Here is a 21,993-nt window from a genome sequence, read left to right as displayed (position 1 = left end):
CATAGACAAGCTCTTTGGATGTTTTAACAACAGGGCCATAATGAAGGTGAACCTCTGGCAGTGCCTCACTTAAATCCTATTTCTGAATAGTTCACCTCATGCTAAAGAATAATAATCCTTCTGACTGAGCTGCTCTGCTCTGGAGCCTACAATTAGATGGTTTCCCTGAGATGTTGTAATTACTGTAGTTGCAGCCCTGCCTGTCAGACTGGCACCTAAAAGCAATGGAGGCTATAAAGTCCCACTAAATTTTGGCTTTTGGAGGAACACAATGTTACACCAAAAGTCTAGTGAACTTTCTTTTCTTCTTTATTCTGGTCCAAGTCAGTATTTGAAGGTGTTTGCTCTCACAGTGAAATATGTGAGTCTAGACATGGTTTTAAATCCTGCTGCATTGTTTGTTCAGCCTTAGGCAGCCTTCCTGCGTTTCTCTGCTTGAGCTTCACTGCTGAAGGGTTTGCTTATCTAAGCCACATTGCAGAGGTGTTTGTGAACGCTAATGTAACCTGTATCTTGATCCTTAACTAACAGCTGTAATAAGGGCGTGTGCTGAAATCAGGCTCCAGTAGGACTAGAAAACCAGCTTTGATCTTGTTGAATGCAGATGCAGAGCCCCCCAGTTGCTGTGCTTATAGTGTGGTAAAGTTGAATTTGGCTGTTGTGCTTGGCAAGTTGCACACGTGTGTCACAAGCATGCCAGCAACATGAAATCTGTGTTTTGCGGCACTTTGCTGAACATGGACCAAGGATGGAAGTTGTGTTTCTAATTTATTCTCATAATCATGGAAGGAGAGAGGTACATATCACAGATGCTGTTGGTGATAAACTACTGTAGCCATCTCTGGTTATTAAACTAAAAGTTTCTTTAATATAACTTGCAGGTTCCTAATCTGGCTTCTTTACTGTCCTGTGCTACTAAACACTGACATGAAAATGGTGGTCTTATTTTCTGCTTATGGTTGCTTTTATGGTTCATATGGATGGAACTCTGTTTCCTCCCCATCTCTTCTTCTTTCAAGTCTTTTGTAAAGATCAAAAGCTCTAAGCATCCTTATAGGTTTTGGGTTTTGCTTTTTAAGGTGGAGCCAGTTCTTGGATGTAATATCCCTCTAATGGACCTCATGTTCTCATACTGTCTTTTACAATACTGGGAGTAACACAGGCTTGAATGTCAGGTATTTGCCAAAAAAAAAAGTTAATGCAGAATATGTGAGGTTGAGGAAACTTTCAGAGTAGGGCCCAAAAGCCAAGAGAAGGTTTCTCCAAGAAGCCACAAACAAACTGGTGCAACTGTGCCATAGAGATCTGTCAAGAGCATTGACTCTGGAGTCTAATGAGAACAAAACTATCAATATTAATTGCTCTTGGTGCTGGTTCAGGAGAAACTAAGTTCTTTATGCTGCCACTGAAGCATTGCTGCTCTTTTCTTTCCCTGACATTAGCAAAGCTTTGAGGTATCTTGGTTTGAGAGTTTTTCTATTCTTCAGGCTTTCTAGAAGCTGAACCTTATCTTTCAGGCCCATTACTTCTGAAAGAGCTGTAGGAATGATGCAGTGGTGTCTGAGTCTGAACAGCTTTCACAGTTCATTTTAGACAAGCACTTGAGTTTGGCTTGTGTCTGCAGCTCTGAGGCTTTCTCTGTCACCCTTCTCGAGTAGGAAAGACAAATCTCTTCCTGGGTGGGCTTTAGGCTGTTCTGGTTGGTGGCACCCAGAAATTTCAGCTTAAAGTTTGATTAAAGAGCCCAGGTCACTTTCATTGAGCACAGGATGTATGGGGCCAAGTCTTGTGCACATACCCCTGCTACACTAGCTGTGGGGAGAAGTACACTTGGGACCTCAGTGCTACCAAGAACTGAGGATGAATGAAGGTCCATGGTATATGACTTGCTGGATTTATTTTTCAAGCTAAATTCTGCAATGTCTTGTGTGGTTTCTTTTAGGGCTTTACTTAACCTCCTCCTTTAACCTTCATAGAATTTTAATGGATTCCGTATGTCCTTGTCTTTAGTTCCCTGGGGCCTAGGCTGAAAGCCCAGTTTGTGATAGTTTGACGGTGGTGTCTACATGAGTTGGGTCCCACTGTCTTGTTTGCTTGGGTTTTCTTTGTTCCACTTCAGATGCCAGTCACATACTTAAGGGCCTCCTTGTGTATTAGAATGAGTTTGGCCAATCAAGGGTGTGCTGAAGAGCGAGCGGGACAGTGAATTTCCAGCATCACCTGCAGTTTTCCCTCTCTCAGTTCAGGGAAGCATTTTTGGAGGTCTGGCTTCAACTTGATGGACTGATGCTGGAATAAGTGCTCTTTACTGTGGGTTTTATTGAGTTTGGTGCATGGTGTGTCAGCCCTAGCAGGTTGTGCATGCAGAGGTGTGTAGATGTTTCCTGTTTAGAGAGATGCTGTTTATATTGAACATACCCCAAGTGTCTGCTCACTGCTGGGTTCTGCTCCAGCAAAGAGCATAACAGCAGCTGGGAAAACTGAGTAGATTGCAGAGACAGCTGCGTGGTCCCACAGGAGCTATTAGTGCCCTTGGTGGGACTCTAAATGCTCGGCCTGTTTGCCTGTAACCGAATACATGGAGGAGTTGCAGTAGCACCAGGTACTAAAATATCAGTGTCTCATACTTTTCTTGTTTTTCTTATTTATTATGTTTTGGATGACTTTGGCATCTTTCTTCAAAGCAGCAGTTCTTGGTCTTGTTTTGATCCTGAAAGACTTAGCACCACTCCTGTCCTTTTAAACTTATTCACTTTAATACTGCCATGCAAAATAGCCTTTGGAGTTGTGGTGGGACTGGGGCATTGCAAAGGGGGATGAAGACGTGGAGTGGGCTCTTTGTGTGCAGAACCTGGGCAGCAGATGGAAATTTCTGTGCAGATTGCTTTCCTGCTGAGGAAGATGTGTAAGTAACGGGGTCACTCTGGTTTTAACCTCCACTCGGTGTTAACCTGCCACCTAAGTTGTTGTCCCAGATGTTTCCTTTCTGTAAATGCCCTTACCTGGTGTTTTGGCTGCCTTTTAGGATTTTCTCCTTATACCAAAACCTCTTTTCCCTTGATTCACAGGCTCACCTTTACACAAGCAGGGTACCACCTCCACCACCAGCGCCGAGAAGTCGGGTTCAAAGGTTGCCGAGGTGGGCGATGATTTCCTGGGAGACTTTGTGGTGGGCGAACGCGTCTGGGTAAATGGAGTGAAGCCAGGTGTGATCCAGTATCTTGGGGAGACACAATTTGCTCCGGGCCAGTGGGCAGGGGTTGTTCTGGATGACCCAGTGGGTAAGAATGACGGCTCTGTCGGTGGAGTGCGGTACTTTGAATGCCAGCCGCTGCAGGGGATCTTTACGCGACCGTCCAAGCTGACGCGGCAGCCGGTGGCCGAGGGCTCGGGGAGCGACGGCCCCTCCGTGGACTCCTTGACGGCCCAGAACTTGTCGCTGCACTCGGGGACAGCTACGCCACCTCTCTCCAGTCGTGTCATCCCCCTGCGGGAGAGCGTCCTCAACAGCGCCATGAAGACGGGCAATGAGTCTGGATCTAACCTCTCGGACAGTGGGTCTGTGAAAAAAGGGGAGAAGGACTTACGGCTTGGAGATCGCGTGCTGGTGAGTTGATGGTGGGGCCTCTCTAGAAAGGCAAAGATCAAGGATTTGCCCCTTCCCAAAGTGTACCCAGTCAGGTTCAGGACAAGACAAAAGGAGGACAACTGGTGGTGAAGTGTGGGACAGAGCCTGGCCTTTGAAGGGGGATGCCTGGACCAAGCAGGCTTTGAATTGGATGGGGCTTGGAGCAACCTGCTCTAGTGGAAGGTGTCCCTGCCCATGGCAGGGGTTTGGAACTAGATAAGCTTTAAGGTCCTTTCCAACCCAAACCATTCTGTGATTCCGCAATTCATTGTTATTTGGGATGCTGTGTCTTCTGGACGTGTCTCTTTCACATGATGCAAGAGACTGGTCCAGTAGAGTAAGTCCTGACCTCCAGTAGAATGAGGTCAGAGAGAAGGCAACTCAGATGTGAGAGGGAAATAGAAGAAAAATCATTGATGATTATTTAGATACTCTCCATATTGGTGTGTATTGCAGCTTTTGAGTAATTTGTGTATTGTTGCATGTGGTTGTACATACTCTGCTGGTAACTTCCCTTTTGGTGCTTCAGTTTTTATATGTGTTGGATGTGACACTAATTCCTTTCCTGTACAGAAAGCAACTTGCAATTGTTTTTATATAAAGGCAGAACTTTTGGAGAGATTCTGGATGGGTTCCCCGTATCTGATTGTTGCTGCTGTTTTCGTTATCTAGAAGAGAGTACCTGATGACTTTAAGCCAAAATACCACACTTAGTAGCAGTGTGGCTTACTGGAAGTTTGCCGTCAAGCTTAGCATCATTTGTGTCCTAGCAAAGGAGTAGTGATTTCAGTGGAGGAGGAGAAGGAAAAGGAAGCTAACAAAGCATGGGAACTCAAAGCATGAGTTTTGTTCTGCAGCTCTGGAAAAGAGTTTAGTTTTGTTTAGTGTGTGTGATACGTACTGTCATATCAAATATTGGAGGAGCCAAGCATTTGAGCACAGATCTGTTGCGATATCCCCAGTAACATCCCTGGATCCAGAAGATGAAGGTGACTGACCACCTGTGATAATGGATTGCAGAAGGTTAGTCTTTGTACATCCTGGGCCATCTGGCTCCCATTTAAATCAGCTATGTAGCATTTCCTTTTTGGGGCACTGGGTTCCAATACCAATAATGGTAGCAGGGAAGTGTAGACAGGCTTGCCAACTGTTTAATAACTGGGTTTGGTAGAACTTGGCTCTGCAGCTGATGTGAGTCAGGAGTGTGTGCAGGGGGCTGTCAGAGGAAATCTCGGTGTCCTTTGTGGTCTCATGGTGGGGTTTTTTTGGCTCTGTTCTGTCTCAACCAACCAGGCAATGGAGTAGTGTTTTTCAGAATTCAGGTTTAGCCCTTTTCTTCTCCTGGGGCATGATCTGCCCACTTAATACTCTGCTTACCTCAATGGGGCCCACCCAGACTAAGAGTTCAGCATACTCAGGCAATACAAACTGTTAGTATCTCTCCCTTTAGCTTCTGTTGAGTTGGTTTGGGGAGTTTTAGGGGTAATTTTGTTTGTTTGTTTGTAATGTGGGTGCATCCTTAAAAGCCCACTCTCCTGGCCTGCTAATTTATCCACCCCAGGTGTTACAAGATAAAATTTGTGCTATCATTTGTTAGTGTAATAAATGGCTCCAAGAGTGAATCTGGAATGAGCTCAGCATCTCACTGTCTCTAGCAGGACTCCTCAGCTTACATTGGGAATTGTTTGCATGAATTAGTAGAGGTCCAGGAAAAGACCAGATAATGAATGACAAGAAAAAGAAATAATTTTGCTGTTAAGTTCAGTAACATGTGCTTGGCTTGGCAGATGGCTTCTTTCAGTAATGGAGATGTCAGCTAACAATGTTTGGTGCTTGAATGCATACATAATAATTCTGGATTAAGCTGAGTTGCCTCAAATACCTTGAGTAAATCTTTGCTCTTGTCCTCTATGGATCGGTACAGGTTTAGTTGTCTTTATTACTCTGTGCTTTTATGAAAGATTTTCTTTTTATTTGAGGATGGCTTTTAGGCAGATGGGATCCAGCAAAGGCTTTTCAAGTGAGGGAGGACACGTGTGTTCTGTAACTGCTCAGAGGATGGAGCACAAGGTTGCAGGGGTCCCTTCCAGGTCTGTGAGGCTGTTCTGCATTGTGCTCATTCCCTGCTAGTGGTTTCATTTAACTTCGCTCAAGTCCATTATAGCTTGAAGACAATTTTGCTTTTCAGTGAGTTTGTTCTGAGACCCTTTTTGGCACTAGCAGTTGCAAAAAGTGACTTCTGGCTTTCCATTAGAAGAAGTAGATAGTATTTGCTTTCGGCACTTTCTAACTCAGATTTTCTCCCAGAGATGCAAAAATTTCATTAAAGAGATAAAACCCCCACTCTAATATTGTAGAACTCATCTCTTAAAGTCTGACAAGTGAATGTGGAACAGTTAACGTTTGCTTTAGTAAGAATGGAGCTTCCCAAAGTAAGATAATTGCTGGAGTGCTGCAGTTAATGTGAGGCTGGCTTGTTGCCTTTCTCCAGGGAAAGAAGGGATGGAAACAGAGTGATGGAGCAGTTGAGCATTTTCTGCTTGGGAGGAATCTCTGCTGTGTTTGTTTTTTTTTTCCTAAGAAAATGTATTTTACATGCTTTGGGGAGGCTTTCTAAGCAGATAAACACATTCCATCCTACATGTGATTGCTTTCTTAAGGTGGGAAGGAAATGGCTGTTCTCTGTATGTCAGTATAAATAAATAATAATAATAACAATCTAATATAGGTATTCTGGCCTTCAGCCTTCATTCTCCTAACTGGGATTGCACTTTTCAGTACTGAATTGTAGTAAAAAACAAGACTCTTTAAGAGCCAGGTTATATCCCAGTGGCTGATTGACTCTTGCTGGGAGGAAGTTGCCCCAGATACCCTTCAGATACATTCCAATTGTGTGATTTTTGCTATGTCTTGTAGGTGGCCAAAGGCAGAACAGATGCTGAAAGAGCAGCAGCAGCTCTAGTGGGGAGATTCCAATGAAGTGATGCTGGATGGCAGCACTGCTGTGGCAGGCTGGCTGGGCTGGTGAAAACAGACTCTGGGCTCCCTCCTGAGTGTGTGATTTGAATCACTTTCTCCTCTCTGTGCAGCAGTCTCTTTGCCTGTCCTGTGTTGCAACCGCTGGCTCTTGGCAAGTGAAAATTCTCATGAATAAAGTAGTCATGTTCTTCAGCATTGCCCCTGCCCTAACCCTACTCTGCAGCCTGAAGCTGCAGAAAGCCTTTAACCACCTGGGTGAAAACTCACTGCCATTAGAAGCTCCCTGGTGAGGAGAATTGCAGCCTGAGCCCTTCTTCTTGGGCAGAGACAACTACTTGGCTGCTGCTGCCAGCTTGCTGTGAGCTATTTCAGTGCCTGAGTCTGAAGCCTTGATGCTGTGAAGGCGTATGAATGAGGTGTTATGAAGGAAAGATTCGAGCTCTTTCTCAGAGCTTCCTGGGGTTTTAGAGGAGCAGCACTGCTCCTGTATGGGCTTTACAGATGAGCAGTCGCAAGACAATTTCCTTATTGCAGACCAGGCAGTAAGAAGAGACAGATCCTGTTCTTTAGTTCTAGTAGTAATTTCTGGGAAGGTGTTCTCAGTATTTCATTGCCTGCTTTCAGCTCAGTCCCTAAGGACACTGTGTCATGACTGGATTGTGTAACAGTGTAGTAGAGCCCAAGACCTTGCTTGGGAGCATGGGAATGACTGAGCTCTGTCCCTAAGGTGTTTTGTGACAGGCAGTGGGAAGTGCAGTCTTCCAGTTGTTTGCAGGATTCGGGAGACAAGAAAACATCTAGGTCTTCTAGTTCAAGCTCTTTCCTTGCTATCTAAGATAGTTGCCCCTCCATGGTGTGAAATACAGTGTGACTGGTGTTGTCACAGACCCAAGTGTTCCTGTCACTGCAGTGAAACTAAGAGAAAATAAATAGCCCAAAGCAACCACCCTTCCCTGCTGCCACATTAACCCTTGGAAGCTTCTTGTGCACTCACACACCCTCCTAAGTGTTCATTTAGGTTGATGCATTGGCCAGTTCTTATCTTCTGTATGCATTATATATCATTAAGTAGGAGTTGTAAGTGGCCTGTGGTGGAGCAAATGGTGTTATTACCATGGGTGGACTTTGTATCAGGCTCAGGAGGGGATGCTGTAATTCTAGGCTTTCCTCTTACTCCACATCCATAGGACATTATTTTCTCAATGGTGCCTGAAAGATAAATGTGCAGAAAGGTCTTGCATCAGCAATGCTGTCAGACTCATCCCTGTGCAATGCTGACTCAGGCTGTGGGGATGCAAAAAGATGAGTGGTTCCATTAAAGGAAACTATAAAAATTCCTGTAACTTCACATAGGGAGGGCTGTCCTGTAATTCCTGGCTGCATCTTTCTGCCTCTACCCTAAAAGCTTCACTCTCTTCATCCTAAAAGCGTGTTTTGGCATTCAGAGATGACATGGTGAGTATCTGGTTGGATGAAACTGCTGATGGCCACCTGAAGTAAGTTGTATTTACAGACAAACTTGACCACAAGCCAGATCTTCACTTTACCACCAGCTTGCTGAATGCTGTTCCTGGCTATCAGATGGGACACAGGAAGTGGCATGCATTTCCATATGTATGCACATTAACTCCTTGTATGTATAGATCATTATTTCATGTGATCTGTAGTGGCTGGAACCACACCTGCTGCAAAAAATACCCTCTGTAAATCAAGTCTCGTACAGTAATCTGCCATTGGTACTTGGAAGAGCAAGAGTGGTGGGAAAACGCAGAGTCTACCTGTCTCAGCTTGCATGGAAGCAGGCTCCTTGTCTGGGTGGATGAGTGTGTGTGTGAGAAATACTTCTTTTTCCACAAAGGGAAAGGGTGGCTGTTTCACTTTACACACTGGATACAGCCTGCAGCTACAGCTCAAGAGCAAGCAGCACGTGTCCAATAAAGGTGAGCTTTAATTTCTTGTTAGTACCATCCAGTAACAGTGTTGAGTAAGCTTATGTGCTTCGCATTGAAAGCAGATGAAGGTCTAAGGAGTAAAGAAAGGTGTCCTGTCTGCCCTTTCCCCCTGTCCTTTTCCTTTGTCCTCCCACGTGCAAGCAGTAGGAGAATTTCACTGCTGACTCCTGGACCATGCATGTCATGATGGGGAGCAGTCCATGTTGGCCTGAATGACACATTGCTTTGCCTGCAAGCCCTGGGTTGAGGACAGCTCTTAAAAGGTTCTTGCTCAGAGCAAGAGACTGTTGTGGGGTGAGCAGGGAGGACGTAAGGAAAAGAGCAAACGCAGGCTGGAGGGAGTCTGACTTGCAGCAGCCGCATTGCGATACAGCCTGGTGCTAATTTGGTAAGTTGTTTCAGTGATGTATTAGCAGCTTTGATGAAGGCAGTGTCTGGAAGGATCAGCATCACTGTCTGTCCATTGCTGGGATATTGGTCTGGATCCAGTTTCATCATTTTGATGAGAAAACTATAGTAAATCATAATGTCAGTGATACTGTAGTTAGCAGGGAAGGTATGTGGATGTCCTTCAATGAGTGCGTATTGCTCACCAGTTGGGATACAAACCTGTTAAATGTTCCTGGCTTCATTTTGTTGTGAAGGTCAAGGCCAAGAGTGTCACTTCAGGTGAGATTGGGATGATGGTCTTGAGCCAAAGGTGTAAGAAGGGCATCGGATTGCTGAGGCAGAGCACTTCAGTCTGGACCTGAACTGTCCAGGAGCTCTGAGGCTGCTTGAATCTGGCTGGAGAAGGTGGATCACTATGAGCTTGTTTGAAGTTAATCCTAAGTGATTTATTTACCTGGAACGGAGAAACTGTGGTAGGGGTTGAAACTGGATGACCTTTAAGGTCCCTTCCAACCCAAACCAGTCTGGGATTGTATGAAAAAGACAGGTTTTTCTATCCAGTTTCTTTGCTTTACTCTGGGTACTTGGCAAGTTGCAGGTGTGATTGTGGCTCTGATTAACGCGCCAGGCTGAGACATGCAGACACGTTTTCCATGTCTCAGGCTGGCACTGATGCTAATGTCAGGCTGAGATGCTCATAGGATGGAAATCCTTTGGTCTCTAGTGTGATGCAGCTGAGTCTTGTTAGTGCAGCAAGAGCCATCCGCCTGGGCTGTCTTCCATACTCAGATTGTGGAGCATGGTATCAAAACTAGGCATGGGCAGGAGGGGTGGCTGTGCACTACCAGGAACTGTGCTATGCAATTGCTAACCTCCCTGCCATTAACAAGCTGCCTTTTATCCTCCTTCCAAGGTGATACCTCTGATTCACTGAGGAGTCTGATAGAAACAAACCCTTCTGTTTTGATTGGACCGTTCTGTGCGCTGATACAACCTGCCAGCTGGCTTCTCCCAAAACACATTATTGACTTTAGCAGCATTAGAGGATTATCAAGGCTGAATAAACCTGCATGTCTGAGTTGGATGAAATTTCTAGGCTCTCCATCCAGAAGAGTTTCTGTGTGCCTGCCAAAAGATGGGGAACTCAACAAGAGGGTCAAGTGCTGGCATGTGAGTGTGACAGCCTGATATTGGCTTCTGACTGTACTGCCAGCCCTAGCAGGCTGTTGAAAGAGCAGATGTGTCCTTTCTGGCTTTGAGAGAAGGTAATGCTGTATGGTGAGGGTGTATTATGTAGAAAAGATGGTAGTAATTAATGCTTGAAAGAGAAAATAAACCACATTGCTCTGGAAGCAGAGGATCGCTTGGCTGTCTGGGGGAGTGTTAGAGCTGATCTGTGCTTAGCATCTTCACTGATGTATGGCTTTTGAGTAGGAACATGACCTGCTCTCTTACTGTGCAGATTTAATGTTGGTCTGATTAGGGAATGTGTGTATTAAATTAATAGGGCTAGTTCTTTTCTCTGCTGTTAGGAAACAGCCTTCTCAAAATAGTAATATCTGTGGGGATGTAACTGAGTGGTCTTGTTGGTTTTGTGGATGGAGGAGTGTGGCTCTCGTAGATGCCCCAGAACAGCATGGTAGGAGTCCTGCTGATAGAGGGAGCTCCTCAGGTTTTAAAGGTGTTTATGTGAGGGTGTGTGGGGTTGGGATCCTGTGGCTTGGTGAAGGAATTGTGGCTCAATGTCTGTAATGAAAACTCAACAAAAGAAATTGGAGGGAGCTTACCTGCAATGGTAAGTTCCTATGAATGAAGATCAATTACACTTACATTGAATTCAGCTTGCAGCTAAAGAAATGTATTAGAAAGGCATTAAATCGTTGCATTAATATTAAGAGATTAAATCTGTATAAACTCAAATCAAAAGGGGGATTGCTGTTTGCCTGTGAGAGTGATCAAGAATTTCACTGGAACTGCTGAAATCTGTCACTTACCAAGAACCTATCACTGAAATTGAATCATCTTTTCCACCTGGACACAGTGTAGGACCAGAAAGCTTTTCTTGTGATGCTTTCCTCCTTCCTATAGCAAAGAGAACAACATCAACAAAGCTTTTCCCATGAGTAGCCCTTTGAATCCCTAGTGAGAGAAATCACCACGGACTGACTGGAGCTGTGTGCTGCAGTGCAGCCTCCAGGGCTGGAGGTAGGACCCAGACATCAAAGCTGTGTTTTCTGGCCCGTTCAGGTGCAGTTATTTTTAGGCTGGGAAAGCTTTCTCCTTTGCATTAGCAATTTTCAGAATATTTAGGGATTTGGAATTGGTAAATTTGTAACATCACTGCCCTGGAATACACATCACTGGAGGTTTCTGCGCTGTTTTCTGTAGAACATTACTCTTGATACCTGTTTCTGTAAAATTTAATATTAAGGAAATTAATAACTGGAAGTCATTCAAGATAAAGCTGCAAATATAATTTTAAACTCATTTTTAAAGCTTTCTTCCTTGAACCTAGCTTTTAGCAGAGATAGGCTAAAAAAGGTTTAAATCATATCTGATGTACTTAAAAGTATGAATCTTTGGAACCACACTGGTACTTTTCCATCTTTCTTTTCCCAGCACAAGTATCTAAGTAGGAGCTTCTAGTGCAAAGGTAGAGGCAGCTGCTGCTCAGTGCCTTGTGCTCTCATAGCAGTGATCAGAACACGGCTTCATATATTCCTGTCTTATGTTCTCCTAGAGTTTACTCAGCACACTGAAAGCTTTGCATGTGCATACTGGAGCAAAAGGGGTGATTTATTCTTATTTCTCCATGAAGGGGAAAAAAAACTGTGCTAGCAGAGGCCTGCAGTGAGATGAAACCCTTCCCCATTAGTGCTGTGAACTGATGGGGGATGTGTAGGTAAAACCAGAGGTGTTCTGTATGAAACACTTCTATTTTGAGAGGTTTGCTGAAAGGGCTGCCACTGTGTCCTAGCAAACCCTGTGTGGGGATAAGCTGAAGAGTGGTAAGTGCTTTCCTTGCTTAGCTTGCCCCTTTTGATGTCCTGTGCCAGTATTGCTCAGAACTGCCAGCTGAAAAAGCACAGGCCTAACAGTTAGTGCAGCACTTGGTTCTTTACAGAAGGCAGGTATAAGCTGTGCTTGAAGGGCTTTAAACTTCTTCATGGCCTCACAGGTAGCTCTATGCAATTGGAATATGCACCTTGGAATCTGTTTTCATTATATTTGTTCTGACATCGTCTGGGCAGGCAGATCCAAAAGTGGGTGTTTGTCAACTTGCTTGTAGTTATTGGAGAGACATCTTCAGTGCTAGAAGAACTTGATGAGAAAACTGTCTGTTCTGGTTTCATTAGATCTGAACCAGAAAATACTGATGGCTTTCCCTCCCCCACATAACTGCCTCGGCATCAGTCCCCCCATGGCAGTGTCAGTGCTGCTGTCTCTAACCCATGTCATCTTATCTCCAACAGGTTGGTGGGACGAAGACAGGAGTTGTGCGCTATGTGGGAGAGACAGACTTTGCCAAAGGAGAGTGGTGTGGAGTGGAGCTGGATGAACCCCTGGGCAAGAACGACGGAGCAGTTGCTGGTACAAGGTACTGTGTGTGCTCTCAAACCCAGCCTGGAGCTCTAGGGTCCCACACACCTCCCAGGGTGATGGTGGCCAAATGTCACTTGGACCTGTTAAGAGCAATTATGTTTGGTTGAGCACTGTGGGTTGTGAGGAAGAGTTGAATTTTCAGTCTTTCAAGCTTTGGAATAGCTTTGCAGGATCAGTGGAGCATTTTAAAGCAGGATCAAGTAACATCTGTGAAGTAACATGAGTGGCTTCAGGAAACAGGAGAGAGTAGGGAGAGAAGGTAGCTTGTGGTGAGATGCAGGTTTTGCTGGAAATTGATTCTGTGACTGCATTAGCTCTGCTTTCTACACATATTCTCTTTATAAAATTTCTTCTTGCCCTAAATCTGTAATTTACCCTGTCAGAGCTATAGAAGATAAAGACTTGACTCTCTATTCCTCAGCTTAATGATACTTCTTCCATTCTTTCTGGGGACAGGTTTCCAGAGATCCAAAGGAACAACTGGTGGTTGTTGCATGTCCTTGTGGCAGTTCTGTAGTGTGGCAGCTGTCTGCTGGCTGATCTGACCACCTCTGACTCCACTGGCACCTCCAGTATTTTATTTTCCAATAAAGTCCTTGTTAGTATCTATAAAACTAGAGAGGGACATCTCACAGCCTTACTGGGAAGCTGTTTCTGTTTATTTGGAAGCTTGGTAAAAGAATGGCCCCCAACATCTTTAAGCTTGGGAGTGTTCAAATCCAAGTTTTATAGAGCACCACTTTGACCCTGCCTCAAATACAGGTAGAAATGGTTCTGTGTCCTTCAGAAGTTCCTTTAGTGGGAAATAGTGTTGATTTCTTGAGACTTCTTAAGGGAATCTTGCATTAGAGGGGAGATTTAACTTTGAAACCGAGGAGCAGATAGTTCCTCCCTTGTTGGATCTCAGGTTCTATATAAAGGTCTCTTATGTTGGGTCAGGATTTTCTTTTTTCCAGCAGCCATGTGGTTTGATTTAAAATGAAAGAAATGCTGCTCTGTTCAATGTCAGGCCAAGAAAGCAGGAAATGATTGGCAGCAGATGGCTGAATTCCAGCCTATTCTCAGAAGAAAAGAACTGGGATGGTAGAGAGCAAGTCATGGAGTGAATTCAAGTCTCTATCATACACTACAAATGATCTCTAAGCTTAATCTTCAGGATGCTCAGAAGTGATTTATCTCTGTGCATGTGGAAGGTGTGGAAGGCAGATGTGAATGTAAGGGTGCTCTCTCTGCCTCTCATCCTCACACCTCTGTTGCTCTGGTTTGCAAATCCAACCTTTGGAAGTCATCTGTCTTACGAAGCTGCTACATGTTATCTAAGGTTGTTACAGTGTGTGCCCTGTCTGCAAGGCTTCTCCTTTCTTTTGCATTTTATCAACAGCAGGAAAAATTGAGCTCCACAGCAGGGCTCAGGGAGCTGGAGTGAATTAAGAGGTTTGGATTAAACATGGGAGATTGAGGGAAATCTAACTTTGCAGATCTTGGAGCAATAACGGGTACTATCAATACAGCAGTGGTATGCGTGGACTCTCCAGCTGAAGGGTGCTCTGTTCACCAAGGATCTGGCTGCAGGTTTGCAGCATTGTCCCTGCTTGTCCTTTGATCCTTCATCCAACCTTCTGATTTTCTTATAGCACATCCCAATTTCAACAGCAGTGTTTTGGAGGAGAAGCCAACATAGTAAAAGTGACTCCTTTGTTACATGCAGGAGCTCCTCAGTCAGTCTTCCCTTATGACTGCCATAGGATTCCTGACAATGCCCTGAGCTTGACCTGCCAGAATCAGCCTGGGCAGGGACCATCCAGTTCTTCGGAGTCTCTCTGCTTTGGTGGCTGTTGCCATCTAGTGAGCATCCTTGGCCAGGTCACCTGCTGCTGCAGAAGCAGTCTGCTGCAGGAGAGTTGAGTCCAGAGAGCTGGTTCTGAGGCAGTAGAGGCTGCTCTCCTGCCTGCACTGGAGGTTAGAGAGGTGCTGGTGTGGATTTTGGTTTCTCCCCCACGAAACCAAGCAAGTTCCTCTTACTCATCTCTAGTACATTAACTTTTACCTGCTTATTCTACTGTTCTTCCTTCTCTGCCTCTGCTCCTATGGGAGCCTGTGCCCACTAAACTGTTCATACCTTTGCTTTCACAGAGTCTGAAACAGGTCAGCCTTGGACACTGAAGGTGTCTTTATCTATTATAAAACTTTTTGTGCTATTTCCCACCTGCAGTTTCTATTGGCATCACACCACCACTTTTCTTCCCTGTTCCTTTTCTGCAATGCGAGTATAAAACTCCTTAGCGCTCAGAGCAGCTCTTGGTTTTCAGGCAGGCACTGCCAAGTGTTCTGGATCTAATTCTTGCTTCTGAACTGCAAAAGTTAACTGCAACCACTTCCAGTCTGGACATAGTGATGCAAGTTTGGACTTGTTAAGAGCTGTCAGGGGACCTCTGAGGGACTTAGCCTTTGGCACTGTTGTACAGCCACAAGTAGCAGCTTGTGCTGAGAACAGAGAGACCTGTGGAAGGGACAGAACCATGCTGTTGTTCTGCCTGTGTCTACTGCAGTTTGAGATCATGATGCTGAGCAGGGCTTTGGTTGGGTTTGCAAGAGATCAGACTGATGTTCTTCCTTGGGTCCCTGCTCTGCAGCTGGGTCAGCCTGTGGTATGGCTGGTTCTCCATCCCCAAGGGCCTGTGTTGGCAGCAGGCACAGGGGAAGAAGTGATTTTTGGATTGTAGGTTTTGTTTTTTTATGAAGATTGTTATAGGAAGAATTTGGCTTGAGCAGATGTTTGCAAATGAATCGCTTTCTCATCTGGCTGGAGATCAGGCTGCTCTCTGGCCTCCCAGGCCCACAGAGGTCTGCCTGTGACACAGCCATGTGGCTGCCAGCGCTTCAAAATAAAAGGGAATTGGGGAAACAGCTGCTCACATCTGGAGAGGACTTGTATTAGCAAAGCTGGGTTTGTCACTTACTCATTAGGACCTATGTCCTAAACACACTCATTGTGTTTACATAGGACAGACTATAGCCCAGTATTTAGTCCTAGGCTACCTATGAAGCTGGTGAGAAAGCATTCCTAAAGGAGACAGGTTTCTGTGTTGGCTACTCCCTTGAAAGAAGGGGATGTCAGGCCTGGAGAAGATCTGGTTTTATTTGCTGCAGTGCAGCTGGCCAGCAGCAAATGAGCCCTGGTTTGAGCCAGTCAGCCCAAGCTCTGAAGGGGTTTCCAATGTCTGACACTGTGGGTTTTGGCTAATTTGTTTTCTGAAATAGGGCTCTGGAGAGACATAATCATTGGGCTCACTGCAGTTGTGGAAGAGCTTGCACTGTAATTATCTGATCCTCCCTTTTGGACGTTTCTCTCTAAGTTTGCTTGCATAGGAACCAGGTCCTCTCTCTACTACCCAGAGGATATGGTGCACATTGGAGATTGATATAATGATATCTTTAGATTCAAAGTTAAGAGCTGCCCTTTTCTGTTTTGGAAGGAAAGATTTTTACCCTGTAGAACACTCACACAGAGCTGTGTGATTCAGAGCTCTCTGACATGTTTTACTATGTGACTTTCTGCAAAACAGGGTAGAGAACATGCTTGGGTTTTGTGCGGAAGGCGAGTGCATGTGCTGTCACTGTGTTTATGTACTGGGATCTTTGTGCTATTCAGGCTAACAGATGGGTCTTTCCTTGCATCTTATCAAAGTGCACAGCAACTAGTGCATGGCAGTTACGCTGGGTTTCCCTGCTTAAGCACCACAAGTGAAAACACAGAGATAGCTACTACTCTAAGCAGCAGGAGAAGAGAATAATCCAACCACTTGCACACAGGAAGCAACATCACAGCAAAACCAAGAGATTAGCTGAAGGCTGAGGTTATCTGTTGCTTAGTAATGCTGTTCTGTAAGGCTTGAGTGAGTTGGATGCTCTACCACTTCTGACTTGGTGCATTTCCTGTATTACAGGTATTTTCAGTGTCCTCCCAAGTTTGGCCTCTTTGCTCCCATCCACAAGGTGATCCGGATCGGTTTCCCATCAACCAGCCCTGCCAAGGCAAAGAAGAGCAAACGAATGGCCATGGGAGTGTCTGCCTTAACCCACAGCCCCAGCAGCTCCTCCATCAGCTCTGTCAGCTCCGTGGCATCATCTGTTGGTGGTAGGCCCAGCCGCAGTGGGCTGGTAAGTGGCTCTTTCTGCAGACCATACAGCCTCGATCCACTTCTTCTGTGACCCAGCTCTACAAAGTAGGAGGCTTGGGGTTCTATTTCAGCAGCTGCAGTGGGGCAGCTTCTCTTTTACCATCAATGAGATGGAGAGTGGAGTGTGGGGTACTGTTGCCCACCTTACAAATAGGACTCCCTCCATGGACACAAGTTGTAACAGGCACAGAGCAAGTGGGATCATTGCAAATAGCAGTACAGGCTCTGTGATGGGAGGAAGCTCAGCTCCACTGTCAAGGCAGGTTTTGTATAAGATCCCTGCAGACAAATGCCATTGCTTCTTGTCCAGCATGGTTGTGTAGCAGTGTACTGCTGTATCAAACAGCTGTGCAAAAGCTCCTGCAACGACTGTGTCTTGCTCTGGAAGGGTGACACTGTCTTGGATCACATGCCTTGTAGTTTGGCAAGTACTCAAGCAGGCAAACGCCAGAGTAGGAAGCAGTATTAAGAGCTGACTGCGGTAGTGTGTGCTGCATAGCACCTGCAGTCATCTTGGCTGGGGACAAGGGTGCAGTATCTGTTACTGGGGAGTGGATCTGAGTAGCACATATCAGTCTACAGCTGAGAGCAGTCTACGCAGCTGATCTCACTGTTTGAGACTGCACGTGTGCAGGTCATCAATAAAATATACTTAAAAAGGCAGATGATCCAATATAATACCTTTTCCTGATCCACTTCCACCCCATGTCCTGCCCTCTTCTGCAGTGCAGAAGAGCTATTGAGCTTGTAAGCAATGCCCAGATGTTTTGCGGACATAACCTGACCTGTAGGGTCCAGAGCTGGAACTGCAGCTTTGTACAGTGTAATAAAGGATCTGTAGGTGAGCTACATTCCAGATTTAACAGGAGCCTCAAGCTATTCCAGCCTTAGGAGGACATAGCTTTACCCCTGTCTCTTTTTAACTTGTTTTCCAGCTGACAGAGACCTCTTCTCGATATGCCCGAAAAATCTCTGGCACCACAGCTCTCCAGGAGGCACTGAAGGAGAAGCAGCAGCACATTGAACAGCTACTGGCAGAGCGTGACCTGGAGCGGGCTGAGGTTGCCAAAGCCACCAGCCACATCTGCGAGGTGGAGAAGGAGATTGCCATCATGAAGGCCCAACACGAGCAGGTAGGAGGTGATGTGCTTTATCACTAGCACTCAAATATCTGGCATCCTCTGAAAGTTTTAGGTAACATTATCTCTGTATAGCTTCCTGATGTGAAACCTGGGCTTTAATTTCTGCTTCTTAAGTGGTGATAGCTTCCTGTGTGCTGGGTTGAGCTGAGGCTTATTCTCTGCTCCTGCCAGCATCCCATGGGCTCTGTCTGCCCCAAGCCAGGAGCAGAAAAGGGCTGTGCCAGAAGAAAGACAGCAGATATTGATCCACCAGACACAAACTACATTTGAATGCTGAAATGCAAGTAGAGGGCAAACTTGTTGCCCTTAGTCTCCCAGTCTGGCTGTGGCTGTGACTGCATTGCAGTGTTTTCTTGACGTTATCGAACACTGCTGAGAGCATCAGCTCAGTTAGATGCCACTGCTTTCCTACCAGAGAGGAGGTCTTTATCACATTAATAAAGTCAAAAGACCTATAAGGAAAACAGACTGATCATGCAAGGGGTTTTTTGCACAAACATTTGTACAAATGATACTTTATGCACTTAAATGCTTAGAGGAGTTGTATTTGTTCTATTTGTCAAGATGTAGCTATTCAATGATTGCTGTCATGTCTCCGTGTCAGAAATGCAGGAGAGACTGGCAAATCAACCTCAAGCTGACATCATCTTCATGTGTAATATTTTCCAATAGTTAGCAGTAACAAATGGACTAATACAACCCTGAAATGTCTCTCTTCATTACGAGGGCTGAATTGCACCTGGTAACCTCAGAATGGATTTTTCACAACTATTGAGTCTTCAAGTTCTTAACTCTTAATTTAGAGCTGGATTCTCCAAAGGGTTCAAGTCAGAGAGGCACTGATGCATGGATCAAATTTACAGCTGCTGAAGATGGCTCAATTTTTTCCTTTTTGATCCCTACATAATGGGCTTTTTGAAAAATCTGTCTTCTTACCATAGCATCCTCTGAGACAGATCATCAAAACCTTCTCTTCTCTTGTTCTGACCCTTTCTTAACCAGCTCTATACTTAAAACTTGTAACTCTTGTGGCTTGGGCTCTCTTTTTCCTGCAGTACGTCACGGAGGCAGAAGGAAACCTCCAGCGAGCACGAACTCTGGTGGATGTGATGCAGAAGGAGAAGATTGAACTGTTGAACCAGCTGGAAGAGGAGAAGAGGTAAAACAGGAGTGAATGGGTATGGAGGAGATGAAGTCATGGGGGAGATGAGGCTCTTGCCCAAGAACACCATTCATTGGATCTAAGGAGAAGAAAGTGACTGGGAAAGTCATCTTTGGATGTCTTTCAGTACTTCAGATATGTTGTTTCACCCTCCTGGCCACTGTGGTCTACACTGAGTGTGGGGAAGGGTTGTACTGCGTTCAGGTACTGGGAGGTTTAGAACAGTTTTGCTGCAGTTGCACATCTGATAAGAGTCTTGTCTAGGATTGAGCTTCCAGTACTGTGGCTGCCCCCATTTTCTGACAAACTGCTGCTAATGACAACCAAACAGTGAAGTATTTCCAATTAGTCTTGTACAGCCCTATGTCGTATAGCTCTTAGAGAAAACTCAATGCTGTATTATCTCGTGGGGTTGTAGTGAGCTAACTTTTGTGACGTGAGTGGTCTCAGGTTGCTTGAATATGCTCAGCTAAACCTAATACCCCACTATTACAAAGCAATTTAAAGGCAGAAAGCAAACAGCCAGGGCAGCTCGTACTTGGGTATGAGTTTCATGATGTAACATGGTTTCCTGCCAAACACATGGAGAAGCAGCATTATTTGCCTGAAGGAACGAAGGGTTCTGGTAGTATCAGTTACTCTGAGATTTAAAACCATGACCAAACTTGCCCATGTCACCGTGAAATGGAATTGCTCAGTACAGGTGGGATTAATTAAAATGGCTAAGGATACAGTATAAGATAACAGTGCTGGATAATAAAGAGAACTGTGCAGTTTGGGCTATCCCAGACCCCTAACCTTCCTGTACAATCTGGCTTTACTAAGGACCACTTCTTTCCCCTCCATTTGGGATATGCTGATGTTAAGGACATTCCTTCTGAGGAAGGCAAGTCAAATTGGAATACAGCCTTACTGTAGTGTGATTGATAATCTCCCCACATCCCAGAGGCCCCATCCCTATATACGTGATGATGCATACATTTTCTCTCTGGATAAGAGTGAAGATCTGCTTGTCATTCTTGGAGTCCAATTGCTGTCTATATATAATTAAACTCTTCAGTGGGAATAGAAATACATTTCTGTGTATTAAGTAACTGAAACCAGTGTTGAGTTCAATTGAATGATGCTCCTCCTGAGGATGCATTGTTCTTCTGTGCCTAAGTCTTCGTGTTCTCCTGGTAGGCAGCTCACTTTCCCAGCTCCAGGAGGCCCTTTAACTCAAGACAGCTGACTCCTTTCCTAAATATCAACAGATGCCTCCTCTAATTAGAGGAGGTTTACACAAGGAAGCTTGTTTATGAAGTTAGATATGTACACTCACAGTGATTTTCATCTGTAACGGGATCTGAATCCTTACATCTGGCTACCAGCTCAACATCCTTATTATTGCCTTCTTTTTAATCAGTGAAGAGAACAAAGAGGGCTCAGGTTAGAAGAAAACTGAATTATTTTGTATCATTACTGGACTTTCTCTTCAGACTTTACAAAAGAGTCTTAGTCATGTCTCTGTGTGTTCATGTAGGTTTATGTGTGTTTAGTCATGACTGGCCTGTACAAGCTCTGGTGAAGGCTTTTCTGCCAGGGCAGCTCACCATTTCCATTTGGAAATGTTACATATTGCCCACCCTCTGCCAAGGAGGCACAGGCTCTGATTCCCTTGGAGTGATTTGTATGGACTTGTGCATCTGGCACAGGAGTTGGTCAGTGCTCGGCTGCAGGATAACAACGTCCATGTAAACCAGTGAAACCTGGTTGTGGTTTTCATGTTTTCAGGATCCCAGTGTCAATGAATAGCAGTTGTGCCTGCTGAGAGGTGGTGCAGCAGAAGCAGCAAATCTGTGAACGTGTACCTTGCAAGGAGGCAAATGTTTGCTATGTGGAAAACTTGCTTATTACTGTTTAGCTCCATGGGTCTTGCTGTTTAGCTGCTTCTAAGCTGTTTGTGTACAAAGATTGTCTGTATCCCTCTTCTCTCAGGCTTCTGATGTGTAGGGGAGGCCCATGTGCAGTGGCTGCTTAGAAAGAGGATACTGATCTAGGTGTTACTGATTTCTCTTTGTGTCCTCTCCCCTCCTCAGGAAAGTGGAGGACTTGCAGTTCCGTGTGGAGGAAGAATCCATTACAAAGGGGGATCTGGAGGTAATTCCTAACACCCTTACACCTTGACACCCCTTGAATGTGGGGAACCTGAAATTGCACGTGGGGACTCACTTGATTAACTTCTGCCACCTTTTGCTCAGCTCCAAACAATACTTTATCTTTACTGATGGCTTTGGATGTGCTGTGAACACCGTGGTATGAACTGTGAAGATTGTTGTTTGGTATGTTGCCAATGACTAATAATGCTATGGAGCTGCCTAGAATTAATCACGTGCAGCCAACTTGGCTTTAAGTGTCACCAGGAGTTGCCAAGCCATGTTACTTCTGACTGTATCTGAATGCATTTCAATATATGTTTTTCCACTGTAGAAATGAACTGACTGCTTAGTCACTGTCCCTGTCAGATGTTATTCTATTCCAGCTGAAGTGCTGTGTATGATTTGACCTGTGGTATCCCTGTGTGGAGTCCTCTGCCCATGAGTGTGAGGTTTGACACTAGGATACCCGTTCATTTGAAGGGTATGCTTGGAGTGATGCTGTGACAGTGAATATTGTGCAATCTGGAAGTGATGTTGGGAGCTTGCCCTTGAGTAGGAGGCTTTACTGTGGGGGAGAAATGGAAAAGATACTTCTGTGAAAGCAAGGCTCTGCTCTGTGTGTGCAAATCAAAGGACTTTAGCTAGAGTGCTAGGTTAGCAACAGCCAGAAATGTCAGGGGACCTGCTCCTGTGCTTCTCCATAGTGCATATCAGTAAAAGCCCAGGAAAATGGGAAAACTAGGCAATGGGGTATGTTGCTATGGCTTTGACCATTGTGGCATAAGCCTCTCCTCTTTATCTAAAAGCAGAATAATGTG

At 45.1% G+C, this 21,993-nt stretch overlaps 1 protein-coding gene across 3 annotated transcripts in view; it reads left to right on the top strand.

Moving 5' to 3' along the window:
- The window catches only part of CLIP2 (CAP-Gly domain containing linker protein 2), a 75,309-nt gene that overhangs the window by 34,320 nt on the left and 18,996 nt on the right, over positions 1 to 21,993 (top strand). For all 3 annotated transcript variants that reach the window (XM_057410718.1, XM_057410716.1, XM_057410717.1), the window contains exons 3-8: positions 3,069 to 3,607; positions 12,423 to 12,547; positions 16,500 to 16,713; positions 17,669 to 17,866; positions 18,931 to 19,034; positions 21,116 to 21,176. In XM_057410718.1, the coding sequence (XP_057266701.1) occupies positions 3,069 to 3,607; positions 12,423 to 12,547; positions 16,500 to 16,713; positions 17,669 to 17,866; positions 18,931 to 19,034; positions 21,116 to 21,176 (1,241 nt within the window). The remainder of the gene's footprint in view (positions 1 to 3,068; positions 3,608 to 12,422; positions 12,548 to 16,499; positions 16,714 to 17,668; positions 17,867 to 18,930; positions 19,035 to 21,115; positions 21,177 to 21,993) is intronic.

Source organism: Pezoporus wallicus, unplaced genomic scaffold (genome assembly GCF_028554395.1).
Source record: "Pezoporus wallicus isolate ANWC-B61680 ecotype Strahan unplaced genomic scaffold, APGP_CSIRO_Pwel_v1 contig_8705, whole genome shotgun sequence".
Classification (NCBI taxonomy): domain Eukaryota; kingdom Metazoa; phylum Chordata; class Aves; order Psittaciformes; family Psittacidae; genus Pezoporus; species Pezoporus wallicus.
The sequence above is the reverse complement of the archived record's forward strand: the minus strand, read 5'-3'. Positions and strand labels throughout refer to the sequence as shown.